Source organism: Taeniopygia guttata, chromosome 7, assembly GCF_048771995.1.
Source record: "Taeniopygia guttata chromosome 7, bTaeGut7.mat, whole genome shotgun sequence".
Lineage (NCBI taxonomy): Eukaryota > Metazoa > Chordata > Aves > Passeriformes > Estrildidae > Taeniopygia > Taeniopygia guttata.
Genome location: NC_133032.1, coordinates 22,227,807 through 22,247,792, shown reverse-complemented (window position 1 = coordinate 22,247,792; position 19,986 = coordinate 22,227,807). Strand labels below are relative to the sequence as shown.

At 38.4% G+C, this 19,986-nt stretch overlaps 1 protein-coding gene across 2 annotated transcripts in view; it reads left to right on the top strand.

Annotated features, from left to right (window-relative positions):
• BMPR2 (bone morphogenetic protein receptor type 2) overlaps positions 1-19,986 on the top strand; it is a 105,085-nt gene that overhangs the window by 48,275 nt on the left and 36,824 nt on the right. For both annotated transcript variants that reach the window (XM_012574978.5, XM_072932377.1), the window contains exons 2-3: positions 3,157-3,330; positions 4,581-4,760. In XM_012574978.5, the coding sequence (XP_012430432.2) occupies positions 3,157-3,330; positions 4,581-4,760 (354 nt within the window). The remainder of the gene's footprint in view (positions 1-3,156; positions 3,331-4,580; positions 4,761-19,986) is intronic.

The following is a 19,986-nucleotide window of genomic DNA, read 5'->3' as shown; positions in this document are numbered from 1 at the left end:
AGCAAATGAACTATATGTATCAAACAGACTGGTTCAGGAGTCTCAATCTTCATAGGATAAGTTGCTTATTTTAATTGCTGATGTTGTTTAGTGAAAATCTTAACATGAAGGTATTTACTTGGGTCTATTTGGATCTATTTGAACTAAAGACAAGCAAGAGAATCCAGTAGTTCTAGTCTTACTCTACCATCTTGCCTGCCTTGGGGACAAGAGAGAGCAAGTAGCCCAGCTGAGAAATAATTTTCGTGTTGTGTTTGCTGCATATTTGAGACATGCAAGAATTGCAGAATGGTTGAGGTTGAGAGGAACCTCTGAAGGTCATCTGGTCCAACTCCTTGCTGAGGCAGGGTCACCTAGAGCCAGCTGCCTGGGACCATATCTAGACAGTTTTCAAATATCTCCAAACATGGAGAAGCAGCTTTGGAACTGTTTCTAGCTAAGCTGCTACAGAGTGTGTTAGTGGCTGCCCTAAGCATTGCAGGTGCACAGCTCCCAAGGGACAGGGTTTCAGCGCTGAATGCGCCCTGCACACCTACTGGCTCCCATGTGGACTGAAAACTGACAAACAACGCCATCCACGTGGAAATCCAAATGGACAACAGTTTTTACCTTGAAAAGTAAGATTTCTGTTAAAATATTGCAGTTTTTAAAGAGGCACTCCAGCACTACTTTTGTGTGGTTTTTATCATAGTATTTTGTAGTACTTCTTTTGGGCAAGGTTTAAGGCATACAAGCATACTCACCTAGGCTAGAGGCTGCTTTCAGGACCTGACCTAGAAGTATTCCAGTACTAAAAGTTTTAAAATCTGACTGGTTTCCACTGCCTGGAAGAAAGAAATCCCAGAGCAGGAATGTACTGCAATCACGAGCAGTAACTGAAGCAGCTCATCTATTCTGTTGTTCTGCGAGATGGTTTCTGCCCTACCCAATTTTCTTCGGCATTACATCTTCAACAATGAACGTACAGAGGCCATAGAGAAAAATAAAGTAGCTTTTGTTCCATGTCCCCTGTTCTCCAGATGTTCCATGCCATCAGGGAAGGGGCAGGGGTCAGCAGAGTATTGCACTGGGTACTGCTCCCACAGGGGCCGTGCTTCTCCGAGTTATAATCGAAGCAGGAATGTGCAGTGATCAGCATGAAAACTCGAGTTGTTGGATGAGTAACCTTTATTTTTTTGTTAGAAAAGTTTCCCACTGAGATCATCTGACATTAAATTGTGTCAAGTTAACTTGTATTTTTATTACTTTTTTACTTATTACTGCAAGAAAATTGATAGACACTCAGGTTGCTAGCTCTGTGTTGTGTTTTCTCATGCTTGCCCATCCTCTCCTCTGCAGGTATTCTTATAGGGCAATGCAGCCTTTTTACATCAGAAAAGCCTTTGGTAGTTACTTCTATTTTCTGTAGTACACGTATGGTTGGACAGTATCTAGCATGACTCTTAACAACTTCTCTTTTTTTGAGTATTTTCTCATATTCTTAAATCTCAACCTTGATCCTATGAGTTTTAGAGAAAGATTAAGAGACCTGAAAAGTAAGCAATTAAACTGTCTCAGTCAGTGGTGCACAGACATGCTATATGTCATTATTTTTTGGCTGAGTCCAGGGCAAACTCAAAAGGTTTTGGTTTGTTTTGGTATTCTTTCTTCTTCTATTATTTCACAGGTTCAAAGATTATTTTTTTAGCATATTGAGGTATTATTAAATTGTACTTTCCTGGAATTACTTTTCTTTTTAAAAAGAGAAACTAGATTTGTGTGGCTGTTTCATAAATTCTGTTCTTTTAAATCAATTTTCACAAAGGATAGTTATGAAAGGACTTATCTTGCAGCAGTTTGAGCATTTTGTAAACAACCAGATCTTGGCCTCAGCCCCACTCAGCTTTCAAATGCAAGAGGTTTTAAAACCTTCCTAGTGTCCCTCAGAGCAGATGGGTCCTATTTCACAAGGCTGTATACTTTTGTCCCATTGTGTCTTGAACATTGTAATTCTGTGATAGTTTTTTCTTCTCTGACTTTTCAAAAAGTGAGTCAGATGCAATTCCCTTACGGCAGTGGGGTCCTGTCCTTTCTTACGTTGTTTCTTGGCCAGTCCTGTGTCATGGAGCAGAGAATGCAGGACAGATGCTTCACGCCTGGCATACTCAGCTGTTCTGAGAATAAAACTGCAGCGCACAACTGGCGAGTTCTGCTGGAGGCAGCATGTGCTGGCTGTTCATGCGTGACCTTTTTGTACTCCGTAATTTGACTAACTCTGCTCAGAGAGATTAAAAAAAAAAATTGGATATGAAATTTAGGTGACTGACTTTCTGACCAGAGTTCAGAGAGGTGGTGTGCAGCATGGACTGCCAGCCAGGTTCTTGGGGTGTGGGGAGCTGCAAGTGATTGAATTACACTGGCTTAAGAAGTTTCTGTCTCCTCAGCTGAGAGTTTTGCCCCCACTGAGCTGACACGCAGCTCAACTGATCACACATGCTCTACCAGACCAGTAGGAAAATCAGCTAAGTTATGCTATTTTAATTACTGCTGCCACACAAACTGGGAAACACTGACAGAATGCTGGCCTGAATAGTGCAGCAATCTATAGTTGTCTCAGTATAAAAGAATTAGGAATTTTGACTCCTAATGAATAGCCTTAAAAGAGAGACACATGCAAGTCTCTTGGTATTTCTTACCCAATAACCCCAGCTGGTGACACAGTGAAGTAGTGTTCTTGCAGTAAGTCTGCCTTGCTGAAACATGGCTTCTTTGGGACCAGTGCTGAAGAATGATCAAAGAAATAAACCGTCTGTGAGAAGATATTTTATACAGTACCTTTAATAATTTACAATTACATATGCTATAATTTTACTTTAAGTTCAAAATCTGTTTTACCCAAAAGACCAATCTACTTCATCTTGTATCTTTTTGCTGCCAATGCTTTGATGGGAGTTAAAGAACTGGATGGAATGTAGTTGTTGAAAAATGTACTACACATTCTTACTGTGGTTGGATGTTTGCTGCGCTGTACTTCTGAATAGTATCTGAGTGCCTCGTAGTTACACATCTAATTTTTTTTATGTATCTTTTCAGAAGACCATAATAATCTCTTTTTTAAAGTTAGTATTTTATGCATTGAATCACTGACAAAAATTATTTTTCTTTCTTCGGCTAAAGCTACTCAGAGTGAGGAGCGGCTGTGTGCATTTAAAGACCCATATCAGCAGGACCATGGAATCAGTGAGAGCCGAATCTCCCAGGAGAATGGCACGATTTTGTGCATGAAAGGTAGTACCTGCTATGGACTTTGGGAAAAAACACGAGAAGGAGACATACATCTTGTAAAACAAGGTATGTAACAGTTCCATTTTAATGCAGTAGTTTTGTTATTTATTTTACTTCTTTGTGATCTAGCTAGCTCATACAAAGTGCACAGCTGCAAAACTACACTTCTTGCACTTTGTCAAAATGCATAATTTTATACTTCCCATTTAACTTTTTAAAATGTGAACAGAAGGTTTGTTTGGAATGAATGACTTCTAAAAGAGACCAAAGACGTCAATGTACAGTTGAAAGAAGAAGCGTTCAAATTTCTCATTACATAGGATGTCCAGAGGAAGATGTCTTTCTTGAATTTCATGTGTATTGATGTGTCTTAATAAGTGTCTTATTAAGTATAAAGTGTATATTCATATTGATTGGATGATGTTACAAAGGAAATTTCAGCTATAGTTCACATGTCAATACTGTAATTCAGTGCTCTTCTGTGGGGAGAATGAAGGCAGGAGGTGTGGAGGGCCTTGCAGTTTCTGGAGACATGTTTTGATTATGATTCTCAGGGATTCTGCTCTTTTTTACTTGGATGCAAGTTAATGTAGTATAAGGCTGAATGAAAATGCAGCTGATATTTACAAATAGCCTGTGGAGTTGTAGTCCATGATTCTTGTTTGATCTGGCAATCTGCTGAAGGGTGCAGCCTGACTGCTCACCTCTGCCCCACTGCTGCCTCTTTCCCTTCCAGGTATTTGTGGATAAATGACATTTAGCTGCTGTTGACCATACTTGGGAATGAACAGTTGCTGCAGGGACAAAGGACCTGGTATGAACCAGGCAATAAGTTGTGGTCCTGTAGAAAAGTCCAGTGATACTGACAACAAGGAAAGGCAGAATTTTGAAAATTATACAAGAAGCACCAAGCTGTAGATGCAGTCTTGTGGCCTAAGGAAGGGACTAGGTCACAATTCAGTTAGTCTCTGGACCAGAAAATGGTGATATGGTCTGTGGTGTCAGAGAGGTGAGGAATAGCATATTTCTGCTTAGAAGGCTCAGAAATTCAGGTTTATCATAGTAAGGCAATAGCTGGACATTGGCCTTTATCCCTGCCCACATTTTCTTCTCTTTGGCTATGAGGAGTTCTAAAAGAAATTATTCAGGTTTTTGTTTAAAAGGTCGTAGTAAAGTCAGACAAGCAAATTATGATAACTGTTTTCTGTAACGTTTAATCAGGTAATGTATGGATTTCTGTAGGTGTGTTTATTCAGTCAGTAGGACTAATTTTATGCTTACTTGAAAAAAAAAAAGTAATTTGCTTCTTTTTGCAGGTTGCTGGTCTCATATAGGAGATCCACAGGAGTGTCACTTTGAAGAGTGTATAGTTACAACCACCCCTTCCTTGATTCAGAATGGAACATACCGCTTCTGCTGCTGTAGTACAGACTTGTGTAATGTCAACTTCACAGAAAACTTCCCACCTCCTGACCCTACTGATACAACACCTTACAGTAAGTCAGATGCTTGTGTTTCTGTTATTTCATGGTATAAAGATTTTAGGGAAAGAGCCTTCTTTTTGTGCTATTGTAAAATGGGAAACCTGTGACCTTTCTTTGTCACAGAGATGGCAAACGGAGCAGAGCTTTCCCTTAGGAAATTTGGCACATTCATATTCCACATTGCTCCACAAAGAACAAGCTAAATGCTTACAAGAGGGTTGCTTGTATTGGTAACTGCTGAATACAGATTATGTTTTTCAAAATGGTCTCTAATCTTTTGTGTTTTGATATTTGGATGCTCAACCTCATAAGCCTGTGGAGGTATTCAGAAGATTTATGACTTCTATTGAGAAGAGGCCAGTGGTTTCATTAACACTGTGGTACCTTTGGAAGGTTTGGCCTGTCTGTTCAGTCATGAATCACAGGTAGTTTTGAGTGGTAGAACTGGTCTTGTATCTGACTGTTGAAGTTCTCTCCAACAGTCTCTGAAATCTGACTTCTTTCTTTTGCATATCTCTAGTAAGGGCTAACTTTGACATAATGTTCAAAGAATACTAGTTTGAACAGTGTAATTTTCTTTTCAGTTATTTATTATAAAATCAGCCTAAGATCCAGATCCAGATCAAGGGATCAGACCCCTTAACCTGCTATGACAGAAGCAAGATCATAATTAGCAGTCACACTGTTTCACTGTGCTCCAAAAGTTAAGAACCTGTAAAGAAGCTGAGTTTGTGGCCTACTCTAAACATTTGGGTAGCCTTTTCTAAATAAGAATTAGAAAAGGGAAGTTGAATAAAATTAGTTATGGAAATGGAGGCACAACTGTTCTGTATATCAAGAGTTTCTTATCAGAAGAAAGTATTTTGTGAAATGAAGGTGTATAATTGGATAGCATTTACAGCTGTAGAATGCAAAAAGAGCAGTTTGCGTTTAGGAATTATAGTATTTGAATTAACTTCAGTGTGAAGATGTTGATGCTTATCACTGATGCTTTCAAAAATGGATCTGGTATTTGTAAGGAAGTTGGATCAAAATGAGGGTTTAGTTTGGCATGCTAAAAACCAGCAGTCGTTAACTTGGAAAGTGTGTACAATATGAATGGGCAAAGGAAGTTGGTAAAACATGCTTCCTTTTGGTTGACAGTACTGTTTGTAGAACCAGTAAACAATCACCATTTGGAATCAGTGTCACTGTGCAGTGCAAAACAAACTCTTATTGACTTTGGTAAGAGTCATCAGATTGGGCTCCCCAAATGTGACTGGAGTTATTGTTGTGCAGGGAAATTAGACAGGAGGAAAACCAGGTGTAGAGGTAATTCCTCGTGCTTTTCTGTCCCCCCAAAACAGGAAGACCAGGTTCTTACAAAATTACTCGTGGTTGTTCTTCTCAAAGGATAAAAATTACAAGCTGAATTAATTCAGTGATATCTTAAAATAATTTTAAATGGAATTTTTGATACCAAAAGACCCATCTTGACTTCCAAAGTAGGGGGGAGATGGATTAAATCTGTAACACAGTCCTTAACTCACCCAGCTGTAATTGAGTGCTGCAGTGTACATTTCTACTGACTCAAACTGTTCAGTGTTATTGTGTCACCTTCCATTTTCATAATAGGCAAATTTGGCTTTAGGCAGAAGCACAAGCAAAGTAGGTTGCTTCAGAGCACAGTTGTCTGTCTGCTTTGACTGGGTTAAGAGATGGAGATGGGCCATTCCAGCAGCAAGGATGGCCTCATTTGCCACTCTGGTGTTTTATTTGTGAAGCTCTACCATTGCTGCATCTGACAGATGGGGCTGCTCCTGGCACTCCAGCACTCTGGTAGCACTCTGGAGGTACAGGGTACTTGAGAAAGCTGCAGGGGTGAAAAAGCAGAGAGGCTGCAACACACAGACCCCTGCAATGTTACTGACCCACATTCCGAGTGGTGGAGTGCTCATGGTCTCTCAGCTCCTTCCAGAACCTGTTTTGGTGCTATAAGATTATATTTTGGCAGATTAAATATAGAATTCCTGCTTTGGCAAGGTTGAGTTTTTATAGAATTGTTGGGAAGCTTTGTATTAGCTACTGGATACCTTTCTTGGGCACTCTTCCAGCTTTTCTGTTATAGTTGACAGAATGCTGTAAGGGCATCAGCAAGGTTAGCTGCACAGGCTGTGGCAATCTGTGTTACCCTACCTTTTAAATTATTACATTGAACAAGTCACAGTCACATGGGAAATCTTCTGCAGAAGGTTTCACTATAGCCTGTGAACTGTAAGAACATTATTTTTCATCTGTGTTTTTGAAAAATAGTTCTTGAATGGCCCAAAGTAAGGTATGAGACATCCTAGAACTGTACTTACAATCTTGGAAATTTTGAAGTGGAGGTGACTGAGGTACCAGAGGTACAATTATGTGAAGCCTGAATTCATACAATTTTTAACTTAGCCAACAGCTAACTAAGGAGTTGTAAATTTTTTTCTTCTCATTTCCTGTAAAATCATACAGAATAAAAAGTTCCTGGAATGACAAGTAGAAATTCAGCTGTAGTTTAAAAACTAATGGAACCTGAAGACCTTGCTGATGAACTTAATCAATTTAAAGCTTAATTTTTAAGGAAAATTGCAGTTGTTCTTTTAAAGATGTTTCCTTGCAGCCATATGAAAGATCTGTGGAAACAGCAGAATACTTAGATACAGCTAGACTATAAATGATTCAAGATGACAGAATTAAGTTAAGATCTTAATACGTTAGATATATCAAATTATCATTGTTGTAACATATAGCAATTAGAAAAATTAAGTGTAACATTTAAGATAATGTCAATGTTGTTTTTAGAATGTCAAAACATTTATCTTGCAACTGTATCTGTGTAGAACAGAACAGCTTGCTTTTTTTTTTTTAATTTATGTTTGATTAGGGTATAAATACATGTAATCCAACCTGTTTTGTAGCAAAATTTTTATAAAAATGAAATATAAGATTGAGGACAAACAGGTTCTAGAAGCCTGAAATTTAATCCTTACTGCTTCCTAATGCACAGCTGGTAATTTAAAACAATCATGCATCTGAGTAGTCATAATATTCATCTCTTCTATCTTAAAGATAATCCAGGCAGATTTGAGTAGCTGTTGGTTGCTAATCCCTCCAGCTAGAATTTTGCAAATACTGTGGGATGGGTGATAGTCTAGAACTCAGAGTCTGGAGGTATTAAAAAGGCAGAGATTAAGATAGCTGTATCCTGATGCCAGGAGAAGTAGTGGTTGTAGAATGGTGTCTGTTTCTGATTTCAACATTTACCTGTGGAGTTTGGAGCTACTCAAATGCAAACATTCAGAAACAACCACTCATCCTCTATCTTTAACTTGAACTTTTGGGGAAAGATGTACTTTCTTCTTCTGTGATAAATCACTCATGGATAGATTCACTGTTCTTCCATCTTACATTTTCACAAAAAATTGACCAAAAATTTTCCATCTGAACATCAGCCAGTATGCTCATATACCTCTTAACCCTATCTAAAAGGGGTATGGTTTCCTGGATCAGTGTTTTGAGATGTGTTTACTTCATTGGCCTTGTCAAATATTTAATTTGACATGCTAAATATCTGCCTGTTACGACTACAGAATGCTTCCTAAATTCTGAGACTGTTTTGAAGACAAATTTATTAGTTCCTCAATCATTCATAATAGCCAGTTAAATAGAAATTAAGTAGCTAAAGACTTAAATGCTCTGTCTTGTTGGTCATAGATACATTGCTGTAATGAAACATTCACATTAAAATAACATCAAGATGAAAGAGTAATTTTAAATTATTTTTTCCCTCAAGGCTGCTTCCTGGTGCTGCAAATAAATTAATGTAGCAGCAACTGAGTGTTAAGTATGCCTTTTTCTATGACAGGTATTTGTGTTATATGTGGAAAAAAATCCCTGGCAGCAACAGTTGAGCAGTTACTGATACATGTGGTTGAATGTTATATAGAGTTTTCATCTCATAACAGTAAATGGTGGCTGCAATTTTTAGAGGATTTGGGAAACCTCTGTTAAATAAGATCACTGAGTTGTGGATAGAAAGAGACCACCTCAAGCAGTCAAGGAAGTTATTCTTCACTCTGACTGATAACAGGTTTATCTTTCCAGTGTCACATTCTTGCCTCTCTTTGCCAGCCTTCTTGCTATGTATATGAAATAGGTATGTAAAAGTCTGTCTTGAAGTGCTCATGCAATTGTGTGGAAACTTTGACAAAAGCTACCATTAAAAAAAAAAGTAATTACTAATGTATGTGGCTGGGACAGGTTAATTATGGTAGTAATGAGACAATTTTCATGTAACTATTGTTTTTGAGAGGCAGCAGTTAGACTCATGTAGCTGTGGGCACGTGGCCCACTCTGACTCCCACTGAAGCTGAATTAGATCATGTCAGGCTAATTTTGGAAAGTTGTAACCCTGCTCACTCTCAGTTGTCTTGAACTGCTTTTTCTGGAGAGCAGTATCCAATATTAATTTATAATTGAAATGCATTTACTTCAGCTGGTTTGCAGCACCTGATCAGCTAAGTTTGTAGCTGATGTTTAAGCAGGTCTTTAATTTCTGATCTGACTAATCTAAAAAACCCCTCTGTAAATAAGATTTTTCCTTCATGTACATTATTCTTTTTGTTTTCAGGTGATTTAGATGTAAAGAGGAAATTACAAACCTTTGCAAGGTGGCAGATCTCAGGTTTTAAAAGATGAAGGTGGGAGGGATCTACATGAGGATTAAACCTTGTACCCTTGAAAGGACTGGGAGTCAGTCAGGCACCTCTTCCTTCAGTGAGGAGATGAGGCATTCTGTGTAGTTAATGCACCTTCACTGTGTTATAGGGCAGGGGAGGAAATACTGAGACAGTAATTAAGGGCCTTACTGTTTCCTAAAAAAAGAAATTTACTTTGAGACAGTTAAGCATTTGATGCAAGAGTATGGTACTGTGCCTCTGAGGAAGTGGCTTTAGGTTGCTGTAGAAATTGAAGTGGCCAAAGTGCTGAAGGAGATAAAGGTGAATGTGCATGGAGATTTCTTAGTATGTGTCTCTCTTAAAAAAGATTATATGTGGAGCAGCTGATAGAGGGGGAAATGAAATGTAGGACTTTTTCTAAACAATTCCTTAATATATTGGCTTTATTATGAAATATTTTGATTTTTAGCCAGATGTTAACAAATGTGTATTTTCCTGAACCTTCAGTTGCCATTCTGTCTATGATTTAGTGCTTAGTGGGGCGTTTTTTACTGTTTATTTGGTTACAGGAAATTAATTAACTGTGGAGGGGGCTGTGACACTGGGTACACATTGCTACACATGCTTAGTGATAAGATTTTGGAAATATATCCTAATTAAGGCTCTATCTTGTGTCATTGCAACTGAGGGAGAAGTGATGGTCAAGTGGATTAGGGTAGGGGAGGAAGAATAGAAGTGAAAGTTTTTTGCAGGAAGCACAGTGTTAAAGCAATTGCTGTAGAAGGTTATTTAGAAATTCAAGTGAAAGGCTTAACTTCTGTAGAACCAGTGCAATGTTTTGCAAGTCTCTCAAGATAACTGGTAATGCTTGTTGAGTAACTCAGTTTCCCATTAAAACTGAATCTATCAAAAGCAGAATCTCTTAAAGATTGTTGGTAGCAGCACTTAGCTGTTCTAACTTCTAAGACATCATAGTCTCCTGAGATAAAATTTGAATCTTTACTGAATTTAAAAGTAAAGCTTTGATGTGAAATTGAAGTCTTGCATATGAAATGTTGGCCATGAAAGCAAAACATACTTAGGCAGAAAACTGTATGCATAAAATTTTTCTCTTACAGAAACATTTAATCAGGAAAATGAAATTGAAGTGTTTTACTTGCACTGACACTAAAATGTTTTGGAAATGTTTTTAAATTTCTGCTATGCACCAAACCTACAAAATGCTGAAAACCATGTTAAAAGAGCAAACATGTTTGTTTGAAAAAGCAGAAACATTTCAAATATTATTTTTACAAAAACACCAATAACCCAAAACCAAACACTTAAATTTTTTTTAATGTTTTTTTCTTTCTTTTTTTTCCCCCTTTTACGAGTATGTTCCTTACTGCTTTGTCAGACTCCTGTTGGAGCACAATTGATGGGAAAGGTAACTGCAGGAATTAGGAGTGCATTGTGACCTGGAGGGCCAAGAGCAAGGATCTTCAGCAGAGTTCTCTTAAAAATATGCTGGAATCTAAAAAGGGCTTTTTTTTGGATGCAAGGTGGGATTTTTTCTGTATCTTGACACTGCAATTTAGTGTGTTTGTGAAGTGCTAGAGCTGTATCTGTGCTTTGTTTCAGAGGGCTAAACATATTTTTGAGTCCTTAGAGATTTCAATTCCTCAAGTACGTGTAAGCATAACTTTTAGCTTATTCGTTTGATACAATTTTCTGATCTGCATCTTTGTCATCCTTGAAGTAGCCTGCTTGTTTCTAGTACTCCACAGCGAATATTTTCTTCACATTTAAGATGTAAAATTTAGAAAATAATCACAGATTTTTTGTAATGTAATCACTGTTTTTGCCATCTTCAGTAATTGTGAAAACGTGCATTTTAAGTTAACCAATATCTGTAAATAAGTGATTCACAGTCTTGTATCATGTGCAGTTCCTGAGGCACTAATTTGCATCTCAGCTGGAAGTTACTTGCTTATGTTTTATGCACTTCTAAGAGTTTAAAGATCTGCAAATATCTTTGGGTAATACAAATATAGTAAAGATACTGTTTCCATTTACTGGGAATGCTGTGTGCTGTCAGACTTTTACATTCTTCTATGATAGATTCAATGTCATCATTAGCTGATACCTTTTGTGACAGTGTGCGCTGGGGCTGTGTTGTGAATGTGTTACAGACACAAGGTAAAAGCAGATAAGGCTCCTAAGAATGATACTCTTTCAGAATGCATTTGTAGAAATCTGGACTGTGAATAATAAAAGTAGCAGATAAGGAGTTGTTTTGCCTCATCTCAAGGCAAAGTGGAGAATAGGCAAGGGTTCTTTTATGTCTTTATTCACATGCTGCAATATGCAGTGTAATACATGTATGCAATATCATCATTATTCCAAAGAAACCATACACTGCTACTTAATATAAATCATTTGAGAAATAGGAGCTCTCTGGAAGGTAGATTGACGTATCAGTGCACTTTTGGGTGACATAGATTGACAGGCTTTCTCATGGTGATAGGCTTCAGTAACTATTCCTCAAGTATTTTAAGTCTGGGTGCTGTAAATTTTAATATTTCAGTGGAAGTTAAGACTACATCTCTGTGGAATCATTTCTCCTTTAAAGATTTGTGAATTTTATTTAGGTAACTCTGCTCAACAAAGCATACTCACTGAATTAGCCAAGATAGCGTACATTGAAGTCATTGCCAAACAAAATGGAAACACTGTTTATGTTTTGTGGATGTTCTGCTTGTCTGTGTCCCTGTGCTTTTTCTAATGTTTATTTTCACGTTGGCTGTGTTGATCTCCTGCTTTCCCTGTCTTGTCATGCTAAAGGCTCCTTGCACTGAGCCAGAATGGCAGAAATGGCTGTGCACAGGCTGCTCAGCGGCTCCAGCTCCTGACAGAGGGTATTAGCTTCAAAATACTGCAGTTGGATCTCCCTGGGCAGCCTGCAGCTGCTGGGCTCGCTGTGAAAACTGTTTCTCACAACCCCCTTTGTCCTGCCATGTTACCCACAGAGCATTCCTCAGGATTTTTAGCAAGGCTCTGCTCTGGTTTCCTTGAACAATTTTGCAATGAATGGAATTAAAATTAAAAGGCACAAGAGCTCTGTGAAGTTTGGTTATAAAGCACTGCTAGGTGTTGCCAGCTACTACTAATAAATTCCTACCCTATGCCCAGCACAGTAATAGGCTTTGTCCTCAGACTCCTGGCATAGTAAGAGGCAGACTTGGGACTGGAGCTGTTAAGTGCAAAACAGAAGATCACTTATAAATATTGGGTTATTTGCTGTTTAGTACTATTAGGCTCATCTGTACAGAACAGTGTTTAGATCATGGAAAGCCTTTAATGTCTTCTTCTTGCTCCTTAATTAAACATTTTCAGTAAGCCTCACTTGTTTCTGTCTTATGTGTTAGTTTGCTGACAAAAATCTGATTTTCTGTCATGGTTTTGAAATGGATACAATTTATAAAGAAAGCTTCAGGTTCCTGGCATTTGACTTTTAGAATAACCTGTTAGTCTAGCTGTTTTCAGTCTTACCTGAGTTGCAGCTGTAGCTCAGCACAATGCCTCAGAGGAGACTGAAAGTCCAGACAGACACTTAAAATATGCTGGCCATTCAAAGTTGGTCATTAATCACATATCTTTTTTGAGCCGTTTTAAAAATTTTTTTTCTTTATCTGAAAAATAATGTGGTCCAGAAAATCCAGTACATTACTTAACATTGATTTCTGGCTCCTTTCCTTATGATACAGCATTCAGTATATCTTCAGAGAGAGTGCTATCTGGAGGTAAAATGCTAATGACCTTTCAATCTGCCACAAGCCTAGGAGCTCTAGGTAAATAAAACATTTGGTTTTTAACAATTGATGTTATTTCTAAGTACACTTGAATTACTCTTAGACAAAAGAGCTGGGGTTATGTAGGTTAGCTGCCAGGTGGCTCCAGTGGAGCAGGGGCTGGTGCAGAGCAGGCTGTGGGTGGAGATGGCAGCATTGCCCCCAAGCCAGGGAGCAGAGGCTGCGGGCAGCACTGTGCTGGCTTGGATCTGGCTTGCAGGTGCTGCAGCCAGAGCCTGAGCTTGACACTGTGCTTATCTTTGTATATATGCACTGAGTGACTCTCCTTTGTGTGATTTGATTTCTTTCACAACTGTGCTGGTGGACCATGTTCTGTTGGGAGCATAAAAAGGGTTAGGAGCTATACTTGTTGGAAGCTGTGGATTGTCTCTTTCCCTTCATCCTTTCAACACATCAGACAAAATCTTTGCATGTGGATGGATATTGGGGATCAGTGTTTTAAATTAGTTTTCCTTGTAAGGAAAGGCTCTTGTCCTTCTTATTAAGAGTGAATGGCAAATCTGCTAAATGCCTCAAGTGTTTGGACTGTGAACGTGTGACTAACTCTGGAATTCTGAATGTGAAGTTTTGTAAGTGGGCATCTAGCTCCTGACATGTGTCATCCTGGCTATAGATATCTCCACTGTTTCTGAAGAACTGAAATGTCAGGGTTGTTTTGAAGCTGGCTGAGGTGATCTGTTGGCTTTCTGGCTGACAGAACACACATGCTTGAAAAACAGACTGCACAGAGCATCCAGGTGAGCCAGTACAGCCCAGGAAGCAGCACGTCAGTGTGCTGCTGGTCACGTTACCCCTGATCATGCACCAATTGCAGGTTTTTTAAAGCTGTGATTTCCAACATGGAATAACTCCTATTGTTGCTGTCCAATGGAAGATGATGGCAGTATATTCACTAAGATCTTGGTGAAGAGTCCTGTGGATGTAATTGCACTTAAACAGGGATTCAAGTTGATACCAAAGTGTGTTTACATTTGTGTTGGTTGTATAATGAAGAAAGCTTACTGTGGCTAATAGGTCAGACTAGGGTGTGGTAAGTTCCTGAAAAAGTTACAAGGAGACCTAAATGAAGTTATAAAGAATAGAGTTCCTCAATCCATAACTACTTGCGTATGCCCATACTCAGTATTTTTTTGTGTCTTTTTATTTTATCTTGGTATTTTGTGGTGTTACTTTTCTTAGTCATGCTGCAGTTTTGTTTTCTTTCGGTGATAGGTTTGGGAATGTTCCTTCCTTCCTTCCTTATATATTGAATTAACTGTTGTTGATGTATACCATTCACTATTATTTTTGCTGGTTTGTATTTATTAAATAAAATGAATGGTGAGATGTTGCTATGGACACTAATACATAAGCATTGGGACACCAAGTGTTGTGTCTATTTTTGTGTGTGACAGAGACCTTTTTTCCCTTGTTGCAATTCTCATTAGGGCTGAATTTTGTGGTAGGAGATCAGATATTTCATGTCAGCTGTTAGAGGTCTGCAGATTTTTTTTTTTGTTCTATTTTAGCTTTAGCTTCCATGTTTTCAATAGCAGAATGGGTATTGATCTTTCAAAAAACCAAACATCAGATTTATTTAGACAGTCCATACATTTCTTTCTCAGAAGTCCTGGTTTGTTTATCAGTGTTTTATTTTTGGGATACTAAGATGTTTTGTTCTGTAACACATTTCTTAATTTGAAAGAAATCAATATATTAATTAGCCCTAAAATATAACTTACTGAGTTTCACCCTGTTTCAGTTTGTGTAGTGTACTTCCATGCAGAATCAATTAATGGAAAAACATTTGCTGTATGTCTGATATGTCTGAGGGGGGAGTAAGGAATTCAATCTTTAAGGGCAAGGAATGTACTGAAAGAGGGAAGTGTGAAGATTTCCCATTACCTTTGTGATTTTTTAAAATTGTGCTTTAGCTTTTTTCTCTTATTTTGAAGTAGAAAGAGTTGTAGTTTTCTGAGAGATGTGAGGAAGGATTTCTTTTTCTAAGATATTAATATCAAGTTGCAGTGAGATAGGAGTTTGTGATCCAGTTCTTTTAAATTCCTTTGAGATTCCAGCGAGGTGGACTTAAATGTTTAATCACTACAGTTTTATGCATTTATTTGAAAGGTTGAACATACAAAACACTGCATATATGTTTCTTGGGATTACTATTTTCTAAAAGTTTCTGGAGTACCTGTGAATGATATTATACAGCTTTTGCCTTTGGCCTGGATTTTTGCCTTCCCTCGGCCTTGTGGCATGAGGCTCATTTAGAATCTGCTTGCAAGCCTGTAAGTATTCTCTGAGACTTGTTTCAGACATTCATATTGACTTAAAACTATATATAGTTTGAGCAAGGTTGTAAGGTATCCTTGCAGCCTGTGTGAAAACACTTCTCACTTTCATAATGCTAGAACCGGAAATAAAAGTGTTAGAGCTGTAGCAGTGAAAGTGATTTCTTTTCCCCCTATGCCAAATAAAAATATTTCTTTTTCTCTTATTTCTTTTTCTCTTTGAGTTGTGGTTCAGTGCCCTGTCTATCGATTTGCTCACAAACTGGATGTGTCTCTCTGAAGGAATACACTGCTGATATATGCTCTAAACAGCTGAATCAACAATATGGAGCCACTGCATTAATTTTTGCTTGGTAGTAGCTCTGCTTCTCCTATTAAAGCATTAACCTGCTCTAAAAGTAGTGATGCATGTAGAAATAGAGCTTTAAACCCCAATAAATTAGCACTAGTGTAATAAAACAGAGGCACAGTTCTCATGTATGTATTCCTTTGACCTGTGGGGTTTTTCTCTTTAAGAACACTAAAACCAATATAATACACACATAAAAACTTCAAAAAGAAGCAAAACCCAAATCCACCCCCTGCTCCCCAATAGAAAAACCAGACAAAATAACCCCCAAGCATGGAGAAAATACCCACATTCACACCAACATGAACTCCTGACAGGGTAGACATTCAGACTGCAGCAAATACAAATTGGTTATATTCAAGCTGTGGTTCTGTTTTTCTCCATTTCTGTTCTCTGAGGATAATTGCAGTGACTAAGGTAAAATGGATGATGCTGAGCCACAGTGAACTGCACTGAGCAGTGTTCTTCCTTTGGATGCAGCTCCAGACACTGCTGTTTTGCAATGCTGTGGGAAAGCAGAGAGAACTTGGTAAAAACTTACTGCAGATTAAGGCATGGAAAGCCACAGAAATTAGTGACAGATGAACATTTAGAAAATATTTCAACTGGTTTTTTTTGAGAAGTTTTTTTAATGAGTCTGAAGGGTCACTTGAATTTCTCTGCCTTTATCAGCAGGGTCAGCAGCCCCATCCTGCCCTTGTTACCCACGGATGAGGCTGGGCTGTCCCTGCTCAGCTTTGGAGGTTAAATGGGAGACTTCTAGCACAAAGAGAATGGTTAGTGAGTAAGAGCAGTGGGAGGGAGTACAACAAGAAAAAGGTTTGAAACTAATTCGAGCTTCCAGTATATAGCTCAGGTGTGCTAACATTACTTTTCTTTTTTTTTCCCCTACACTTAAATGTTGTTTTCAGGAAGGTTAGTTGGTTTGGGGTTTTTGACGAGGATTTTTTTTTTTGGGGGTGTTTTTTTGTTTTGTTTTGTTTTGTTTAGGTGTGGTTTTGTTTTTATTATTTCAGTTAAAACTGAAAACAGCAAGTTCTTTTATGGGGGGAAAATATTAATAATAGTCTTGAAATGTTAGAGCCCTGTGATGTAGACAATAATAATTAAATATTGCTAATGGAGGGGAAACTCATAAATTGTGAATCCTTGATTTCATTAGATATTGATTTCATTAGATATTAGAATATAGACTAAGTGAAATAAGGTATGAAAGATACCAGTCTGAGCAGATTCTGCCAACTCTGCTGAGCTTGGTTCTACACTGAGCTGGTGTGTAATATCTGTAGTAGACACTCAGAACAGGGAGTGAAGATGAGCACAGTCCTACATTTAAGAAGACTCTGTCTGTGTGGTCATTGTGGCATGTTTGCTGTGGAACAGAGGTTTCCTGTTGTATAAGGGCACACAGCACTAAGTATTTGAATTGGTAGGTGCATATAAGCAGGTAAATTTAGAGCTTTTTCTAGTTTTTTTAGTACCTGTATAAGAATTGAAATTACCAGTTTTTAGGCATTTATAGTGCATATGCCAAACCTGATGAGTAGCCTAGCACATCTGATGCCAGAAGCACAACATGAATTTCTTGCACTGTCTTTGTAATCATTGTAATGGATTTTGTCTTATTCCCAAAAGTACTATTGGCACAACGCCGGTCTGTGTTACAATAGAGCCCTTGAAATGAGATTGGAAGGCAAGCTTTTCCATTCTTTCTAGATGGTTATGGAATGAAACAGTTACCAGATTGGTGCAGGTTTTTCTGAGAAGCGAATATGTTCTTGCAAATGCCATCAGCTTCCACCTGTAATGGAGGTATGTTTTGATTGTTTGGTAGAAATGTGGTCACGTACTTGACAGCTTCATATATTTTTTCAGTGAACTGGGCTCCTGACAGACCTTTCCAGGTGTTGAAACCTTTCAGGAAATGGCAGTTTAGAAAGAAAAATAGAAAATGCGTTGTTTAGGCATCATGGAATCACAGAACACTTGGATTTCCATTTTTAAAGGATAGATTGGGAATCAGAACTCTTGTCTAAAACAATAGGACAATATCTGCTCAGAGGCATGACTGGTGTGATTACCTGTGAGTTATTAGAAGGAATAAGCAAGGAAAAAAAAGGAAAGAAAACCCCAACTATGAAACCATAGTTAAGGCTGAAATAATGAAGTTGATTTGCAATCATAAATCCTCACTTTTGTCCTGGGTATGTATTTTCACTTCGATGAAGCTTATAGAGTTGCCTATTCTGAAATCTAGAAAAGACTGAGGGTGAGGATTGAGGGTGTCTAAAATTTTGAGTGACCAAACAAGGATGTGTTAAAAGTGTCTTCAATTAGGTGTAGAAATGCTTTGATGGTGACCAGTTGGAAACCAGAAGAACCATTTGAAAATCTTGCCTGTGACTGCATATATTTTGTGATGTGTTAAAGCGGGAACACCTGTCAGAAAGAAATCTGTCTCAAGTTTAATTTTGGGTTTTTTGTTTACCAAAAAAAGATTTCTACTTGCTTAATGGGACTTGAGGTTTTTGCTTTTCATTTAATAGGATTTCATGGTATGGTCAGGATTTGAGTAAATTAGATTGACAGAGGACTTATTTATATTCATGTTTTAAAAGGCTTCTTTTTCCATTCTGATTTCTACAGTATCTGTGTAAATAAGTGTCTTGTGAAGGTACCAAGACTTACAGTTTGATTGTACAGCATAATTAAAACAGCTGAAACCAATACGCAGGGCTGTGACCAGTTCAAGAATTGATTTAAGAAAGTTTTTATTACATGGAAAATATATTTAAAGTAGAAGAGTTACAGAAGCCATAACATTCAATATGTAAGTTTTATTCAGTCTGTAAAATTCAATTAGCAGTCATGCAGATTCCAACATCGTTTGCAAGTAATTTCCATAGGATTATGAAATGTCTTCTCATGACCTATTCAGATTTGTGTTGAAATATTTATTCCTGGTCTGAAACAAGTTTGTTACTGTAGGGCAGACAGAACATGTTATACAAGTGAAGTCAGCTGTAACACGAATTGATAGCTTTGATGCCAACCTTTGTACTTGATTGATGTATATTTATTTTGGCAGGGATGTTGCCTTAGATATGGTTCTTCCTCCCCTGCCATGGTCTCCCCGTTGGCTCCTGCAGCTCAGCAGAGCCGTGGTTGTGCAGCACAGCTGGCAGGCACCGCTGGGCTGGAGCAGCACCTGGGAGTAGGAGGCAAGGGATGCCTGAGCTGGCACTTGTGCTGCAAGAGCTGAACATCAAACGATGTCTGTATTTCATCTGAAATCAAGTACTTAGATCTGTAGAGGGATTTTGCATAAGTGCAAACTAAGGATTGCTATTTATCATTATTGCCTTTTTCATCTTCATGCTATTTTAAAGTAATCAAAATAACCTTTGAAGTTAGGGGAGGTGCTGTTTTTCCCATTATATAACTGGCTAACATAAAGCACTAAGAGGCAAAGTAACCTACCTAAGATCAGGCTGTTCTGTATCAGAGCCAGAAACACAATCTAAGGTTCTCTTTGTTTTATAGTTCAGGTTCTGGAAAATTTTTCTTTCCTTTAGGAAAAGAAAATGCATTTACACATATCTAACATGCACTTGTGCGCCCTCATACAAGATGCAGTTTTCTGTTTGAAGAAGGTCACTCCAGCTGGTGCCCTGGAAACAGAAGCTGTGTGGCAGAGGAGACTATTGATTTTGCTGGGGTCCTCAGGAGGTTAAAGCCTTTCTCCTCTCTGGGCCTCTCACTGTGTCAGCTCCTGCCCTGCCCAGTGCTGGCCCTGTGGCTGCTTTCACAGCCTTTGCTGTCCTTTATTTCCTTCTGCTTGCGGATGTCCCCAAATAGCTGCATCTCCTATCTGTGAAGTATCTTTGAGAGAGAGGTTCTTCCTGCCTGGAAACCATCTGAATCTCCATTTAAGCAAGGACAGTAGAGGGAAATAGCCCTTGCTAAGGCCTCTCAGCTGGGAAGGAGAGGTGGCTTTCAGCAGGAGCCAGGAGAGGTTCAGCTGCTCCGCCACCCTTCTCTGCTCACTGACACAGGGGCGAGCAGCGT